The sequence below is a fragment of the Crinia signifera genome, chromosome 1 (assembly GCF_055691185.1).
Source record: "Crinia signifera chromosome 1, ASM5569118v1, whole genome shotgun sequence".
Classification (NCBI taxonomy): domain Eukaryota; kingdom Metazoa; phylum Chordata; class Amphibia; order Anura; family Myobatrachidae; genus Crinia; species Crinia signifera.
Genome location: NC_139217.1, coordinates 356,967,924 through 356,984,217, shown reverse-complemented (window position 1 = coordinate 356,984,217; position 16,294 = coordinate 356,967,924). Strand labels below are relative to the sequence as shown.

Genomic DNA, 16,294 nt, shown 5'->3' with positions numbered 1-16,294 from the left:
GCGTGCTATCACGTGGGCGGGGGCTGAAGACGCGCCCAGCGTGATCAGGGAGAGACGCCGCGCGCGCCAAGCCCTCCCCCCCTCCCTACCGCCGAGTGAAGGAGCTGACGCCAGTGCCGCACTCCACGCGAGAGCAGGGGCTGTCGAGCAAGGGCTGTCCCAGCGATCCCCATCCACTGCTGGAGAGAGGTGCAGGCAGCGGAGCCGGGAGGCACTTTTAAGTGCATCTGTGGGTTGCTGCCTGCCCGTCCACTTTTAAAGTACAGTATGCAGAGTTTGCATTTTTAAAAAGGTGAGCAGAATGTGCCTTCATTGTCACTGTATTGCCAGCATTGTCCCTGTGTTCAATACAGGGACAATGTTGCCAATACAGGGTCAATGCTGCCAATACAGGGACAATGCTGCCAATACAGTGTATTGCCAGCATTGATTGCCAGCATTGTTCCTGTATTGGCAGCATTGTCCCTGTATTGGCAGCATTGTCCTTGTATTGCCTGCATTGTGCCCATATTGCCAGCATTGTCCTTGTATTGCCAGCATTGTCCCCGTATTGCCAGCATTGTCCCCGTATTGCCAGCATTGTCCCCGTATTGCCAGCATTGTCCCCGTATTGCCAGCATTGTCCCTGTATTGGCAGCATTGTCCTTGTATTGCCAGCATTGTGCCCGTATTGCCAGCATTGTGCCCGTATTGCCAGCATTGTCATTGTATTGCCAGCATTGTGCCCGTATTGTCAGCATTGTCCTTGTATTGCCTGCATTGTGCCCGTATTGCCTGCATTGTGCCCGTATTGCCTGCATTGTCCCTGTATTGGCAGCATTGTCCCCGTATTGGCAGCATTGTGCACGTATTGGCAGCATTGTGCCCGTATTGGCAGCATTGTCCCCGTATTGGCAGCATTTTTTGGACCTCGACCAAAATCATTTCAAACTTCCGGACTCCATCAAAAATTACTTGCCTACCCCTGTTCTAGAAGGTGCTAAATAAATAAGATGTAGATTCTTATTGGTTGTCCATAGCAACATCCCATGTGAAATAAAACTCCCATCTTAGCAAATTCCCCTGTGTGTGTACTAAATTAGCCATGCTAATTGCCAGCTAAAATCCCTGCATCGTGATTTAAGGCTATTCAATTATATAGCATTTTCCCTGGTCATGTCACCATTTTCCTGGAGTGGTAAGCCCAGGCATGTCCAAGTTATGGCCCTCCAGCTGTTGTGAAACTACACATCCCAGCATGCCTTGCCATAGTTTTAGCATTCCCTAATTGCAAAACTATGGCAAGGCATGATGGGACATGTAGTTTCACAACAGCTGGAGGGCCATAACTTGGACATGCCTTGGCCTCGCAAACCAAGCTAGAACAGGCATCCTGAGTATGGTTAGACTTCTCACGCTGCAGTCGCAGAGGGACAACGCGATCAATGGCATTGTAAAGCAATCGCAAATGCAGGCAGGTGGTGGTATGAACCTCCGCTAGCATTTGCATTGACTAATGATTGCATATGGTAAGCTGTTGCGATCAGCTTATCATATGCAATCCTTAGTGAGTAATGTTTTTCACCTTCTAGGTGAATATGCAATGTGTGTACTCCAGGCATTCCTCAAGGAACACCAACAGTGCAGGTTTTAATGTGCCCATACACGGTCCGTTTAACGGCTCCGTTCGGGACTTAAATAGTACACATCGCATCGCATGCCTTGTGCATGCAATGTGATGAACAGCTAGTACAAAAAGTATGTGCAGCACATACTTTTTGTACCGTACGATGAGATGCGTGGGAGCGCGCATCTCATAGTACAGAACGGACCGTCTATGGGCAGCTTTAGTGATATCCAGGCTTCAGCACAGATGGTTTAATCAGAATCACTCAGGTACTAATTAAGTCACCTGTGCTCAAGCCTGGATATGTTGGTCCGTGCACTGTTGGTGTGCCTTGAGGACCGTGGTTTGGAATTGCAAATAGACATGGTGCAAATACGTAACACAGCAGCCCATTGATGGCAGCTGTAGCACATACTGTACCTCCCAACAGCACCCATCATATACTATGTTCCTGGAATTCCTTCTTAATTAATGATTACCATTACCTGTGTTAAAACACCTTTCTTATCACATAACCATCACCTATGTTGAACAGGTTATCACAAATTAAGAGGGAAGTCCAGGAATAGAGCATTGTGTCCCTCCTGGAGAGGGTCACGTTGCGAGGTACGGACTAGCAGACCGTCACGTCAGCAAAACAGCAGAGGACACCACTGGGGGACTGGGAGGAGGTTGACCTTGTTCCTGAAGGTATTGTATGGTAAAAAACTAACACACATACCTTTAATTCCTTTAAAGAAAATATGCCGCTAGCGGTATGTATCGCCATTAAATGGAGCGCTGAGTCTATTTGGTTTGAGCATGTTGGCCACCCATGTCACTTACAAATACAGGCATATTCCATGATTACCACCACATGCTGACAGTTGCGGCAGAGTAGAAGGGGCCGGTGACTGCACTGGACACACACGACCAGGCAGCAAGTTTAACGCGTTATGGCGCTTGTTGTGTTACCGCAGCGACCCACGGCCTCATGCACAGTAGTCACGCGCCTGTTGTTTATCTACATTCGCGCGTCCACGTAGCTCCTCCCCACTGTCTCGTTGCCATCCGGGCTCGCGTCTGTCATTAGAAACCCAAACAACAGCCCTAAGACTCCCGCCCCCATACCTGATTAGTTAAGAATCACAACTGTCATCACTCGCAACCAATCGGTAAGCACGGTTCTGCAGAACGTCTGTTGTCATCCTAAACCACGCCTTCTGTTCTAGTCTCCTCCCCAACCGCAACCAAAACATCCTTTGTCTCGAGGAAGCATGAGGTCGCTATTGGTCGGTGCTCACGAGAGCCGACGACCCATTGGCTGTGACGCACAAGAATTCGGGAAGCTATTGGTTAGTCCTGCTCCAGTGTTCTGGGCCACTAGGTTGTTGGTTCACGACTTTGTGACGGTAAAAGGTAGCCACGTTGTGATTGGCTGCCGCGGACAGTGTTGTTAGGTAGGCTCCCCCCCTTCGCTCTAAACCACCGTTGATCGGTTTTCAGTCAGAAACAAAACAAAAGCGGCGGGAGGAGGCGGAGGTGGCGGCGGCGGGGAGCATAGCCGCCCGGAGAATGAGCCACGCACATACTGACGAGGATTTAAGAGAAGAGGGAACAAGAGGCAACGAGTAAGGAGGGGGGACACACAGGGCGCAATGTTGATGCAGGAAGCGGGGAGACTGTTGTGTCTGAGGAGAGTTGAGGGTCTCACCTAAAACTGAGGGAGGTGGAGGCCGCTGAGCAAATTGGACAAACCGTAACCATGGGTTTGGGGAAAGAGCTGTATGAGGAGCACACACTGCAGGGTGGGTGGCGACGTACAGGTCCTGGGGGTTCTGCTCGTGCAGGTAAACGGGGCACCCCTCAATGTATGCCACGTAGAGTGTGTGAGGAACCGGCTGTGTGAAGAGCAGGTGCGGAACGTGCATGGCCGAGGTTGCTGCGATCACACGGGAGCACTGGCACACTTGTTGATCATATGTATGTAAGGCATGTGTTTATCTTTGGTGTCCCCCTCCCCCCTCTCTCACACACGACATCCAGTGTCACTCACAACACTGCATTGTGCCTGGCAGGGACGGACACCATGTATATATGTTGTTCGCATATTGGATACGTAAACAAAGCCATCACAGTCTCCTGTCAATTGTTCAACTGAACCCACCAGCAATCCTACTCACAGACCTACTATCCAGAGAAATCAGTCACATTATTTTAGGTTGCTCTTCACAAGGTACATAATAATAGATATGCCAATGTACACACTATGTTTAGCGTGGGACGGTCTATACAAAGTCACTTGTTTTTGTTATACTAAAAAATGTAAGCAGGTTGTTATTTGTGTTCCATATATACAGGTAGCCACCTTGGGACATGTGACCTAGTTCAAACATTAAAGGGTTGTGCTTATTAAAGCTTGGAGAGAGATAAAATGAGAGATTAATTACCAACAAAGCAGCTCTTGTCCTTTTCCAAACACAACCGGTAAAATGTAAGCTCATTGGCTAGTACATTATCACTCTCACAATTTTTTGTTCTCACTCCAGACATTGATAAATACTCCCCTTACTGTGGGGTTTTTTTGTATTTCAAATATTAGTTGTCATGTTACTCCTTTTCTGGTCTAGTAAGTCAGGCACATACAATCCAGGTAATCATACAGCTAAACAGCCAGGTTGTTTTGTTACAGAAGGCAAGGGCTAATTATCACTCCTGGTGATGTAGATAATAACATGTAATTGTTAAATGTGTTAACAAAGTGACTAACCACTATAACCCATCACCCTGCCCTGGATAGCAACAGCTGTGAAGCAGTTAAGTGCATGTAATCATTGCAGTATTATGTTGTGTATGACATTCTTATCACATGAAATGTCTGATTTTTGGTGGAGCATTTTCACTTGAAATGCATCAACTTCCCTAAAATACTTTTATCATGTTTAAAGGGAGTTCTTATATTCTTTTTTTTTACATGTCAACCAAGTATACAGTACATTTCTGTTGACAGTTCGTTAGGACTTATCTAACTAGTTCACGTGTCTTAAAAGGGATTAAAGCTGCGTGCTTAACCCTCAAGCAGTGTGGAATAGCTTTAGGAGCGTTCTTGCTATAAAGGGTTTACTGTAGTCAACTTTTATAAATATTTTTTGTCTGCTTCCTCTTTCTGCCTTCAGCTATATCCATATAAAGATCTGCTCAAACATTCCCAATCTGCGTTTCTCTTTTTTATTCTTGCCTTTTTGGGCAGATAATATGGACACACTTCTTTTTAGGGTTGTATGAATGTTCACTGTCTCTGTATTAGAGGGTAATTACCCCCAAGCTGTCACTGAGACTTGTCTCACTGGCTGAACAGTTTCTATTTATAGACTAAAGCCAACTGAGAGTCTCTGAATCCAGTCGCTCTTGTAGACAGCATGCCTTGATTACTGCGCTCATTCTTTGGCATAGGAAACAAAAATCTCAATGGACTTTGTTCTAGAAATCCCTTCAAATTGTTTTCCTGCATGACTGTTATGAGGAAACCTCTTTGTGTTCAACGCCTCGTGTTTGGTCTGTGCTAATCTCTCCCACTAATGTATATTAGTGCAACGTTTATGGTTGTCTGAACAAAGATACATTGATGAGATCATCAGTTGTTTGTTTGCTCTTTGAAGAACCTATTACAACCTTTGTGTATTAAAATGTAAACACTGCACTTTTATTCGAACTACTATCCATGAGTAGAATAATGATGATTTTATGGTTTTATTCCATCATATTATATGATTTTTATTTTTTTATTTTTATTTTGGGCAACTAATTTTAATTCTCCAAGTTTTAATTCTTTGCCATAAACCTCTTAAACCAAACTAATGATTGTCTGGGGATGTAGCTGGCGCTCACGAGCATTATAACAACAAAAGATCATGTCTGGCATGTGCTTTGCTCCTTTGTTTGAAAGGGAGGCTGTAACCAAGTTCTATTCATATCATTCTCGTCCAGTTGTTTGTGCCACAAGACAGGTCTGTGTGTATGGTACAAACAAGCAGCCTATGTAGTGTATATACACATTTTATGTATATATATTATACATACTGGAGACAGCCTCCCTGCCTCATGTCTCCTGCATATTTATAGTCCCCAGGGCAGCCTACAAAAAAAAAACAATAACAAAGCAGTGACTACATAATCTGTGACATAGAATGTCCTCAACCTGCGTACCCCCCCCCCCCCCCCACCTGCCCCTTGACTTATAGCATTGCTACTTTTTGAAATAGGGGACAGATCTATTTAGAGTTTGGAACCCCTGTATTCTATTTGTTAAGATAGTATTTGGTGGAAGCAGTATCATTCTATGTACAATGACTGCACTTGTGAAGAAGCTGCTTGGAGTTTCAGGTATCGATCATTAGGTCACCAGCATTATGGTTGACATGACTTTAGGTTGACAGTCATAAGGTCGACATGGGTAAGGTCTACAGGGTCATTAGGTCGACATGGGTATGGTCGACATTTTTTAACCGGAATGTCAACACAGTCAACATAAACACTAAAACATAGCACCGCTGTGCTCGCCATGCTTCGGGCACACTATTTTATTCTCCCACCACCCCCTAGTGGATGGTAGGGCATGAAATACCGTCTGTCAGCACATGTTGGCTCAAAAAAAAACAGTAAAAAAAAAAACCTGTCGACCTAATGACCCTGTCGACCTAAATGCTGGTGATCCAATGACCATATCCCGGAGTGTCAGTGATCACTCCTGAGCACTTACTTAGTACATGTATTTACTTAGAGCCTTCAGGGTGTGCATATCACTGAAGGGGGTGTTGCCTTGGTTCCTGGCTCCAGCATCTCCAGTCTGCACATGCTCATCTTCTGTCTGACTATATATCCTGGCGTTTTAGTTAAATCACCCTGTGCTTATTCCACTTGGCTATATCCTGTAACTACCCCAAGAATGGTCCACTAAAAGTTGTGCTTATTGCACAGTATCATAACATATTGAGAAATGAATAAATGCTATTTTTTAAATTCACATTTATAGTTTATTGTTTATATGAAAAATATGTAAATGTAATAAAAAAACAAAACACCAGATCTGTAGTGCTAAGCATTGAATATTTTGATGGTTACATTTTGGGGAAGAGTAAATATATGCCATTTTGGAATATTTGTTTGCGGATTCCACATATATTGTCTAATAATGTTATGACATGTTCATTACCAGTAATGGGAGCAATTAAATGGTAACTATTTCAGATTGCAGGAGAACGATTGCATGCTACTCATTTTTAACTCTTGTCAAAAGCTTTTGCTAAAACATAATAAGAAAAACCTATTAGAAGCAGAAATGTCATGCCAGTGATAGATGTATAAGTTATTACAGTTGTAGTTGTATCACTTGAGAATGTTGTTGTGCATTCATCCTGATGATTAAGCCTGGGGGTTGTACTGCACATTTCAGGCCCATGTGTTTCTCTACAGTTCCACTTTTACTGTGATTATAAGACTTACAGAATTACACACTTTATTCTGGTTAGTGGAATAAATGTTAATCATTCAATTGGTGCGGGAGGGAAATTCCATGCTATTAAAGCAGTGCTACTTATTTCCTTACCCATTTCTATAGGCTATTTTCTATTCCACTCATCCCAATTGCATAATATAGAATATATTATATCTAGCCCATCTACTGTTGTTCTGTGGCTTCTCTTAGTTATCTATTAATAATGTACAGTTGTTCTGCTAAGGTTGCATTTGTAGTAATGTTTTCTTGCCTATTCTTATCTACCAGACTCCAATTTCATTTGCATAGCTTGTAAAATGTTGTTTTAGTGTTCATTTTACTTATAGCTATAGCGGAAGTAGATTCAGGGGGTTATTCTGGTTCACTCGCAAAGGCAAATTCACTCTTTAATGGATACAATCATGTGCACTGCAGGTGGGGATGATGTAACATGTGCAGAAAGAGTTAGATATGGGTGTTATATTGTTTCTGTGCAGGGTAAATAATGGCTGCTTTATTTTTACACTGCAATATAGATATCAGTTTAAAGTACAAAAGTCCATTACAATCACAATTCTTATGATCAAGGGTGCTCATGACAGAAGGTTTGTCTGGTGGATCTGTGATTCATGAGTAGGATGTGAGGTGATTCTGGTGCAGGATCGGGGGGGGGGCTAGTATATGGAGTGAGAATATGGTATCTGTTGCTCCTTTCTGGAGTCGGCATGTGTGTGAGACATAGGGGGATATTCAATCCCCGGCAAGCATCTCCCGTCGGAGAGATAGCCGCCGGTCCCTATTCAATGCTGTCTTCCCTGACAGCATTGAGCAGGGTTTCTCAGCAGAACGATCCCGATATCACTAGCTGTCGGGCTCGTTCTGCCGAGAACGTCCGGGAAGTGACGAGCTGCAGGCTGCAGCTCGCCTCTTCCCGGCCGCAACTCGCGGCCACGCCCCCTTTTCGCTCCCCGGCCGGCGGGACATTGAATTCCGCCTGCATGTTCTTGGTCGAGCTGACCGAGAGCGGGACTGGGTCACGGCGGTCAAGCAAGCTCGATTGCCGTGACCCTCAGATTGAATACCGGCTGCATTAAACCTGGCTATGCCTGTAATATTTGCTGTAGACCAGTGGTTTGAAAATGTAGTGCCTAGGCACTCTGGGGTGTACCGGATTTGTGGTCCAGGACTAAATCAAATTATATATGGTCAAATAGATCTGTAAAATCATTGCTAGTGACACTGGCATTGTTAGCGAATATTTTGCACATCTCTCACAGAGATGTAGGCAATCAAAGGGTTAAAGCCTTATACCCACTGGAGTTTTATTTGCATTTAAATGCTAGTAAAAATGTAGATCTGGTATATGTTTGTGCTAGTGTTTTAGAACTCAGTGGGGGCTTTCTGAAATTCTAGAATGGTAAACTAAATTTATAAAAAATGTCAGCATACAGTAATGTAAGTAAAAGACCACCATGTATGGTAACCTTAGAAACAATTGTTTGTAGTATCGGACTAGGTTTCATTTGTTGTACATGAAAACAAAAAGTGAATATGTAACCTAAATTTAGCACGCAACTTGTTCATGTGAACAGGCTTCCATTAACTGTGTCCAAATCTTAATTAGTCATTGGCAGGATAGTAAAAGATGATTTCATATTTCCATTGCTGGTGCCATATTGGAAGGTTTCGTATACGTGGTGTGGAACTGTGTACATATGTCATAGTTATGACCATAGCATGTTAATACTAGAAGTGGACCTTAATGACAGTTATTATATTTATTTATTTTTACTTGTCATATTGTTTTATTAAATAAAATGATTTCTTTTGTTATGTATTCTTAGTGCATGTAATGTGATTATTCGCTGCTTTGACTGGAGGGTCGGCCATTGACAGAAGTGCAGCGGGTGTGAATGAGCTTATTATGAGTAACTTATGATTATTTTACAATTGGCAATGTAATTCAGAAGGTTCAGGTTGTAATATTTTCTGATATTTATTTATTTTAGTTTCTATATTTTTTTTTTTTTTCTCATAGGTTGACTTTCTCTCCTGGCATCTGTGTGGGAAGTGCCACACACTCCCCAAACCAACAACGGCTTTTGCTTGCATATTCCAGTGTTTCTTTTGTCAACGACTGCAGCAAAGTTGTAATTCTTCCAGTGCCAGCCCCGAGCTGAGTGAGGAGCCGCCAGCAGATATGGTGAAGATGACAAAATCCAAAACTTTCCAGGCTTATCTGCCAAACTGTCACAGGACATACAGCTGTATCCACTGTAGAGCTCACTTAGCCAATCATGATGAATTGATATCCAAGGTAAATATCACCGCTGAAATGTAATCTTACATGTCTTTATGTAAAACCTTGCCAACTAGCCACATGGGCTTTGTGCTGTGCCGAAACACTGGGTCTACAGCATGTTGGTCGACAAGCATTAGGTTGACATGGTTCTAGGTTGACATGGTTCTAGGTCGACATGGGGTTTTTCACTGTTTGAGTTGACATGTGCTGACAGTCAGTATTTCATGCCCTACCATCCACTAGGGTGAGGTGGGAGAATAAAATGAAAAAAAAAAAAAACATGCCCGAAGCATAGTGACGAGAGAGGAAACTGTGACCATGTCAACTGTGTCGACATTCGGGTGAAAAACCTCATGTCGACCTTTTGACTGTCGCCCTAATGCTTCTGTCAACCTAGAACCATGTCAACCTTTCCCCATGTTGACCTAACGGTATCGGCCTAATGCTTGTCGACCAACATTTATTTATTTTATTTATTAACAGTTTCTTATATAGCGCACACATATTCCGCAGCGCTTTACAGAGAATATTTGAACACTCACATCAGTCCCTGCCCCAGTGGAGCTTACAATCTATATTCCCTACCACATGTACACGCACACACAGACATTCTAGGGTTAATTTTTGTTGGAAGCCAATTACCTATCTGTATATTTTTGGATTGTGGGAGGAAACCCACGCAAGTACGGGGAGAATATACAAACTCCGCACAGTTAGAGCCATGTTGGGGATCGAACCCATGACCTCAGTGCTGTGAGGCAGTAATGCTAACCATTACACCATCCGTGCTGCCCCAACATGCTGTAGACCAGTGATTCTCAACCTCGGTCCTCAAGTACCCCCAACAGTTCATTTTTTTTTTTACCAGGTCACCCAGCAGGTGCATTCATTACTCACTGACACAGTTTAAAAAATTCACAGGTGGAGCTAAATATTTCACTTGTGTGGAGACCTGGAAAACATGCACTGTTGGGGGGTACTTGAGGACTGAGGTTGAGAACCACTGCTGTAGACCAAACGATCCCAACCCATCTAGAAACTGTTATCCTCTCAATGCTGCAGAGAGAAATAAGGGGTACTTGTGTATTTTGGCGGCGCCCCCGATGTCCGTCGTACGACGAACAGATCGCATCGCATGCCATGCACCCGATGGCATACGATGCGATGCGACGCGATTTGGACCCCCTATACGACCAAAAATCGTATAAGCACCCTAAAGGGTGCTTTTGAGCACCCAAATGGGTGCTTACAATGTTAAATGCACCCCCACGCCACCCCCCCACTATAAACGTGAACCCGAAGCGTGGCGAGCCCGCGAGGGGCGGCGGTACGCGTCCTCTGACCTTTTCATACCCCCACTATCAACGTCGGCGTGGAGTTGAGAATAGAATAGTGTGGCGAGCCCGAAGCGTGGCGAGCGGACGCGGATACCTTCACAGGTAAACGCGTCCCTTCGCGGGCTTCACAGGTATCCGCGGGGCTCGCTGCGCTCGCCACGCTTCGGGCTCGGTGGCTCGCTGTGCTCGCCACACTATTCTATTCTCAACTCCACGCCGACGTGGATAGTGGGGGTATGAAAAGGTCGTAGGACGCGTACCGCCGCCGCTCGCCACGCTTCGGGTTCACGTTTATAGTGGGGGGGTGGCGTGGGGGTGCATTTAACACTGTAAGCACCCATTTGGGTGCTTAACATTGTATAAGCACCCATTAGGGTGCTTATACAATGTTTAATCGCATCGTATGGCATTGTATGCCATGTACAATGGCATACAATTTCAAAATTGTATGCCATCGTGCACTATCGTACGATATCGCGTCGCATCGCATACCATCGTATGCGTTATGGTATGCGATGCGATGGGCGCCGCCAAAATACACAAGTACCAATAAGGCTGTATATACATTTGCATCAATCTTTTAATATGTGACCACTAGAGGCCACTCGACGGACCAAATTACTCCTTTGTGTGCTAAAAATGTCATAACAGAAAGTGAAAACAAATTTTGCATCTGTTTCAAACAAGCTGGATATGGAGAGAGGGAGCTGTGAAGGCAGAGATTGGAGGTAGGAGCAGATAGGGACTGGGAGTGGGATGGAGAGTTTGTGGGCAAAAACAGCTCAAAGTTAAAGTACACTGCAGAAGCCGTCATTTTGACAGGCTTTTAACTAGTATGTATATGAATGTTAAAATAGATATTACATATTGCAAAGTAAAAGCCTATTGTTCCATTTCAGATCAACTGGCATTTGTCAGCATAGTTTTATCTCAATGGGGAGTGCACTGTAATCACAGCAAGATGCCATAATGTATGGGTTTTAGCTTTAGAATACAAACTTCTTGTTTTGTCACACATTCATGGTAAAAACACAGATTGAAAGCATTTATAAATGTATATAAACTTAAATGTTCTATATTCCTTTACTTGTGTTTTATTATGCGGTATACAGTAAATGCATTACAAATGCCAATGTGTACCCAGCCAAACAACTGGTTTTTAGTGATTCATTAGATGCATGCAGAAAAATACTCTGTTAATCAATAGCCTAGGCTTGGGGTTAGCCACTCCTGAGGAAGCCGCTGATACATTTTTCGAGGCGTAAAGAGGTCAGAGGGGACACCATTTGGCGACAATACAGACACCAACTGATTGTTCTTGGATATGACCGTGTAAAAGGAATTGCACCAACGGTCGGAGACAACACTGTGGTATCTATAAAGCCCTAAGGAATGCCCCATCCCTGCCTCAAGACTGGAGACTAACATAAGTATACTCTAACTCAAATCTTGCATGTGCACATCAAGTATTGACTCTTGATTCCTAACTAACCCCAAGCCTAGGCTATTGATTAACAGAGTATTTTTCTGCATGCATCTAATGAATCACTAAAAAACAGTTGGTTGAGATGGGAATGGACTAACAAAGTTTTTATATATGTTGTAAGTCTTGTCTGTCTATTGTTGGCCATAAAATTGTTATTTTTAATAAATTTATATATTATTCAACACAGCGCTGTACCATATTTCTTTTTTTATTTTGCTTGGTCCATTTAAGGGGTTTGGTAATTTCCCCTTTTGGTGCAGCTGCAGTGTAGAATATTTTAATCAGCGCTCACTATCAATTGTATCTTTTTTTCTTATTCACAAGTGGACTAGCTTTTTTGAAATGATAGTAACCTAAAACTTTGAGGTGAGGCACAAACTGGCCTTGTAATATTACAAATAGAATGCCATTCGATTCACTTGTTGAGGAAATAAAGTTAGCTTGCAAATGCACATGTCATGTTAAAGTTGAGGCTATTCGCAGTTTGGTATCGCTGTTCTATAATGGCACTCAGAGGTTTAATTTGCCAACAGTTAATGAGCAATATGTAAAACAGGTATCCAATGATTTGCCATTTAACATATTTGGAAATGTGGTCGGTGTCCCTTATGTACCTTGTTGACTTCATTACAGTATGTAGTACATGCTGGTCATGGGTGCAGTGCTGCCCGTCGGTAAGGTACATTTCCTTGAAAATGTAATTGGTCAGTATTCAGCATTAGGAAAGAACTATTGATTGCAAATAGTTAATATTAATAATCTGATTGGTTAGGCACAAGCCGTACATCCAAAAGATTTGGAAAGAAGTCTAAGTGAACAATTCAATTAGCTACAGGGCTTGCCACTTACTTCAAGGCCGGAGCTATTCAATTACCGCCTGCGGTAAGCCGCTAGGGTGCACTTACTGCATATTTCTGTTTGCTCCCTCATGCGGTAAGTGCACTCAATGGGCAAACTGCTTTGTACTGTGTATCTGTTGCATAGTTTAAGGCTTTTTACCAGAATCTATAACCTGCTGCATGTAAGCAACATGGATATATTGAATTGTTACAGGCACTGAACCCAGAGCTAAAGGTCTGCAGTAAATCCAAAGGGCAATTGAATTATTCCCTAACAATCCTTTAACTTTCATAACCCGTGCATTTGCATGTATTTCTGTTCTGTCAGATATGTGTTAGCTATATGAAGCCATCCATGTGAGGGATTGGTTTCTAGACAGCCAGCATTGGTAAACTATGAATAATGGTCATCTTCTGATAGGTTAGATACATGTCTACATTTTAGAAAGCACATGCATTTGTGGCTGTGATCTGTGTGTCTGTTTTTTTGTTCTGCCACAGAGTTAAAACAAGAAAGCTTTAACAACAACTAAGAAGGGAGTATATAGTACACACCCAGCTTCTGCTGCTAACAGAAACAATATAGGAGCGAATGTCATAATAAGGTGTTCTGTCCCTTCAACTGTTTAGTGTTTCACATGCCCCTTTCCCACTGCAGCCTTAAAACGGTATTTTGCCGATTTTTTAGGGCAAAATACCGTTTAAGGCTGCAGTGGGAAAGCGCCAGAGTTGAAATACCGTTTAAAGTTAAACGGTATTTCAACCCGTTTTCAGAGCAGGGTTTTAGCCGGTAATCTACCGTTTAAGAGGCAATGGGAATGCCTCTTAAACGGTTTTACCAGCAGATGCAGCGAGGATGGCTCATATTTGAGCCATCATCGCTGAATCTGTATACAGCAGCCGGGCTGAAAGATGCGCGGCTTTCAGTCCAGCTGTCTGCTCCCTCCCTTGCCACCCCCCTCCCCGCCCGCAGCGTCATATACTCACCGCTGCTCACCGGCGCCGTCCCGCTGTCGCTCACCGGCGCCGTCCCGCTGTCAATCACCGCCCGGCAGTCCTGCTCCCCCGCCCGGCCACACAAGCTGGGCGCTCCGGCCCTCCCGGCCTGCTCGCCACGCCCCCCGCCTGCTGAACACGGAGACCTGCTCGCCCCGCCCCCCCCGCTGAACACGGAGCCAGTAACGGAGTATCAGCCAGTAATATATACATTGCTGGCACAGGCCAGCAATGTATATATTATTGGTACCACTGCACACCAATGATTAATTATCAGCCAGTAATATATACATTGCTGGCACAGGCCAGCAATGTATATATTACTAGCACCACTGCACACCAATGCTGTAAAAACGTTTTGAAGAGCTAAAACGTTTTACCTGCAATGGGAATGGGACTTAAATGGCATTTCAAACTGTAATCTGCTGCAGTGGGAATGCTAAATACCGTTTAAGATTACCTGTAACTTAAAACGGGTCTGCAGTGGGAAAGCAGCATAAGAGAGCATATTAACCTTAATTGTTTTGTACATTTTACTGGCCTGTCTCGCTCATACCCTCACATTTGATTTGAACTTTTTAGTTCAATAGGTGCCCATACACGGAGCGAAGTGCTCTACTTTTTGCACTAGATCGCATAACATCTAGTACATAAAGCATACAATGTGCTACAGCAGCATCTAGTACAAAAAGTACTGGGCTGCACAGACTTTCTGTGCTGTGCAATGTGATGTGCGTGAGAGTACCTTGCACTGGAAAAACATTCTATGTATGGGCACCCTAATCGCATTGTGTCTATTTCGAATTGTATGGTGTTATTTTGCCTTGCGCTCCCATGTAGTCTGTATCATAAGGCGAAATTAGTATGTGCAGGCAGGTATTTTTGTACTATATCACATCGTGTGTAGTTCACATCTCACCCTGTGCGATGTATACGATTACATATTTCAAATACATTGTAGTCTAGTCAAATTCTTATGTAGTTCAAATAGTACAGTGTATAAAGTCCAAATTGCATAGCACACATTGTATAGCTCAAATCAAACCTAAGCAGCCCATACACGCTGCAATGCGGGCTGTGCATTATGTGCTTTGAGGTGCACGCTCCCACGGCACATACTTTTTGTACTTTGTTTTCATCACATTGCATCGCATTGCATGCACAGGCCATGCAATGCAATGTGATCCGTGCTTGTTAAGCACGGAACGCACGCACGTATCGCAGCGTGTATGGCCAGCACTAGCACACAACTCACCACGTGTGGGCACCATTAGAGTAGTCCAAAAAGTTGCAACGATTGAAGAAAACCAGATCTCAGACCAGTTTAGAGCTGGACTATGATTCTGAGGCATCTGTATTGTATGTGGATTCAGATGGATCTGAACTGGAGGCTGGTGAAATACCAGAAAAAGATAGACTGTTCAATTTGGATATTGTTGATAGTCTACTGAAGCAGATTTATAAAACGATGGATTATAAAGAGGAAGTCGATTTGGAGCAGGATGCTTTATTTGAGGATAGAACTGCAAGGTCTAGATTATTTCCTGTGCACAAAGTGCTTAAAGGTCTGATGTCTACCCAGTGGCAGAGTGTTGACCAGAAATTTAGCAACTTTAAAAGAATAGAACGCATGTTTCCTATCAAAGTTGAATTGTTTGACAAATGGTGTTCTGTACCTAAGGTTGATGCGGCAGTATCAGAAGTGGAGTATAGAATGACATTTCTGTTAGAAGATGGCACCAACCTTAAAGATCCCATGGACAGGAAGGCAGAAGGTGCTTAAAGAAGCTTCATAATTCCTCAGCCATACCACTCAAAGCAGGGGTGGCCATGGCTTCAACATCTAGTTCCCTAAGACTATAGGGGTCGTCCATGGCAACAGACCTAGAGGATAAGATCTCTAGGCAATTTCTGCAGAAAAGTTTGAGTACTATGATGACGGCTGTCGAATTCTTGTGCGAAGCATCATTAGATGTGGTGGAGTATGCTGCCCGGTCCATGGCCGCAGGGGTAGCAGCAAGACGTGCAGTATGGCTGCGTTCTTGGTCTGCAGATGTCAATTCAAAGAACAGTCTAGTTTCACTTAATTTTGAAGGATCTCTGCTTTTTGGTAACAAGCTTGAATCCATAATTCAAAGAATGACATGTGGCACGTCGGCAAGATTACCGCAAGATAAAAGACCTAGGTATAGGGGACAATTTTCTAAACAGTATCTTAGAGATGCTAGGAGTTATAGACCTGGGAGACCATTTAA

At 43.6% G+C, this 16,294-nt stretch overlaps 1 protein-coding gene across 2 annotated transcripts in view; it reads left to right on the top strand.

Annotated features, from left to right (window-relative positions):
- Positions 1–3,040: 3,040 nt before the first annotated feature.
- The window catches only part of YPEL1 (yippee like 1), a 30,671-nt gene continuing 17,417 nt past the window's right edge, over positions 3,041–16,294 (top strand). Inside the window, exons 1-2 of one of the 2 annotated variants that reach the window (XM_083149238.1) lie at positions 3,041–3,216; positions 9,118–9,396. In XM_083149238.1, coding sequence (XP_083005364.1) covers positions 9,280–9,396 — 117 coding nt within the window. In that variant the 5' untranslated portion in view covers positions 3,041–3,216; positions 9,118–9,279. Of the gene's footprint in view, positions 3,217–3,666; positions 3,822–9,117; positions 9,397–16,294 lie in introns of those variants that run through there. The other variant, XM_083149246.1, reaches the window with a different exon arrangement.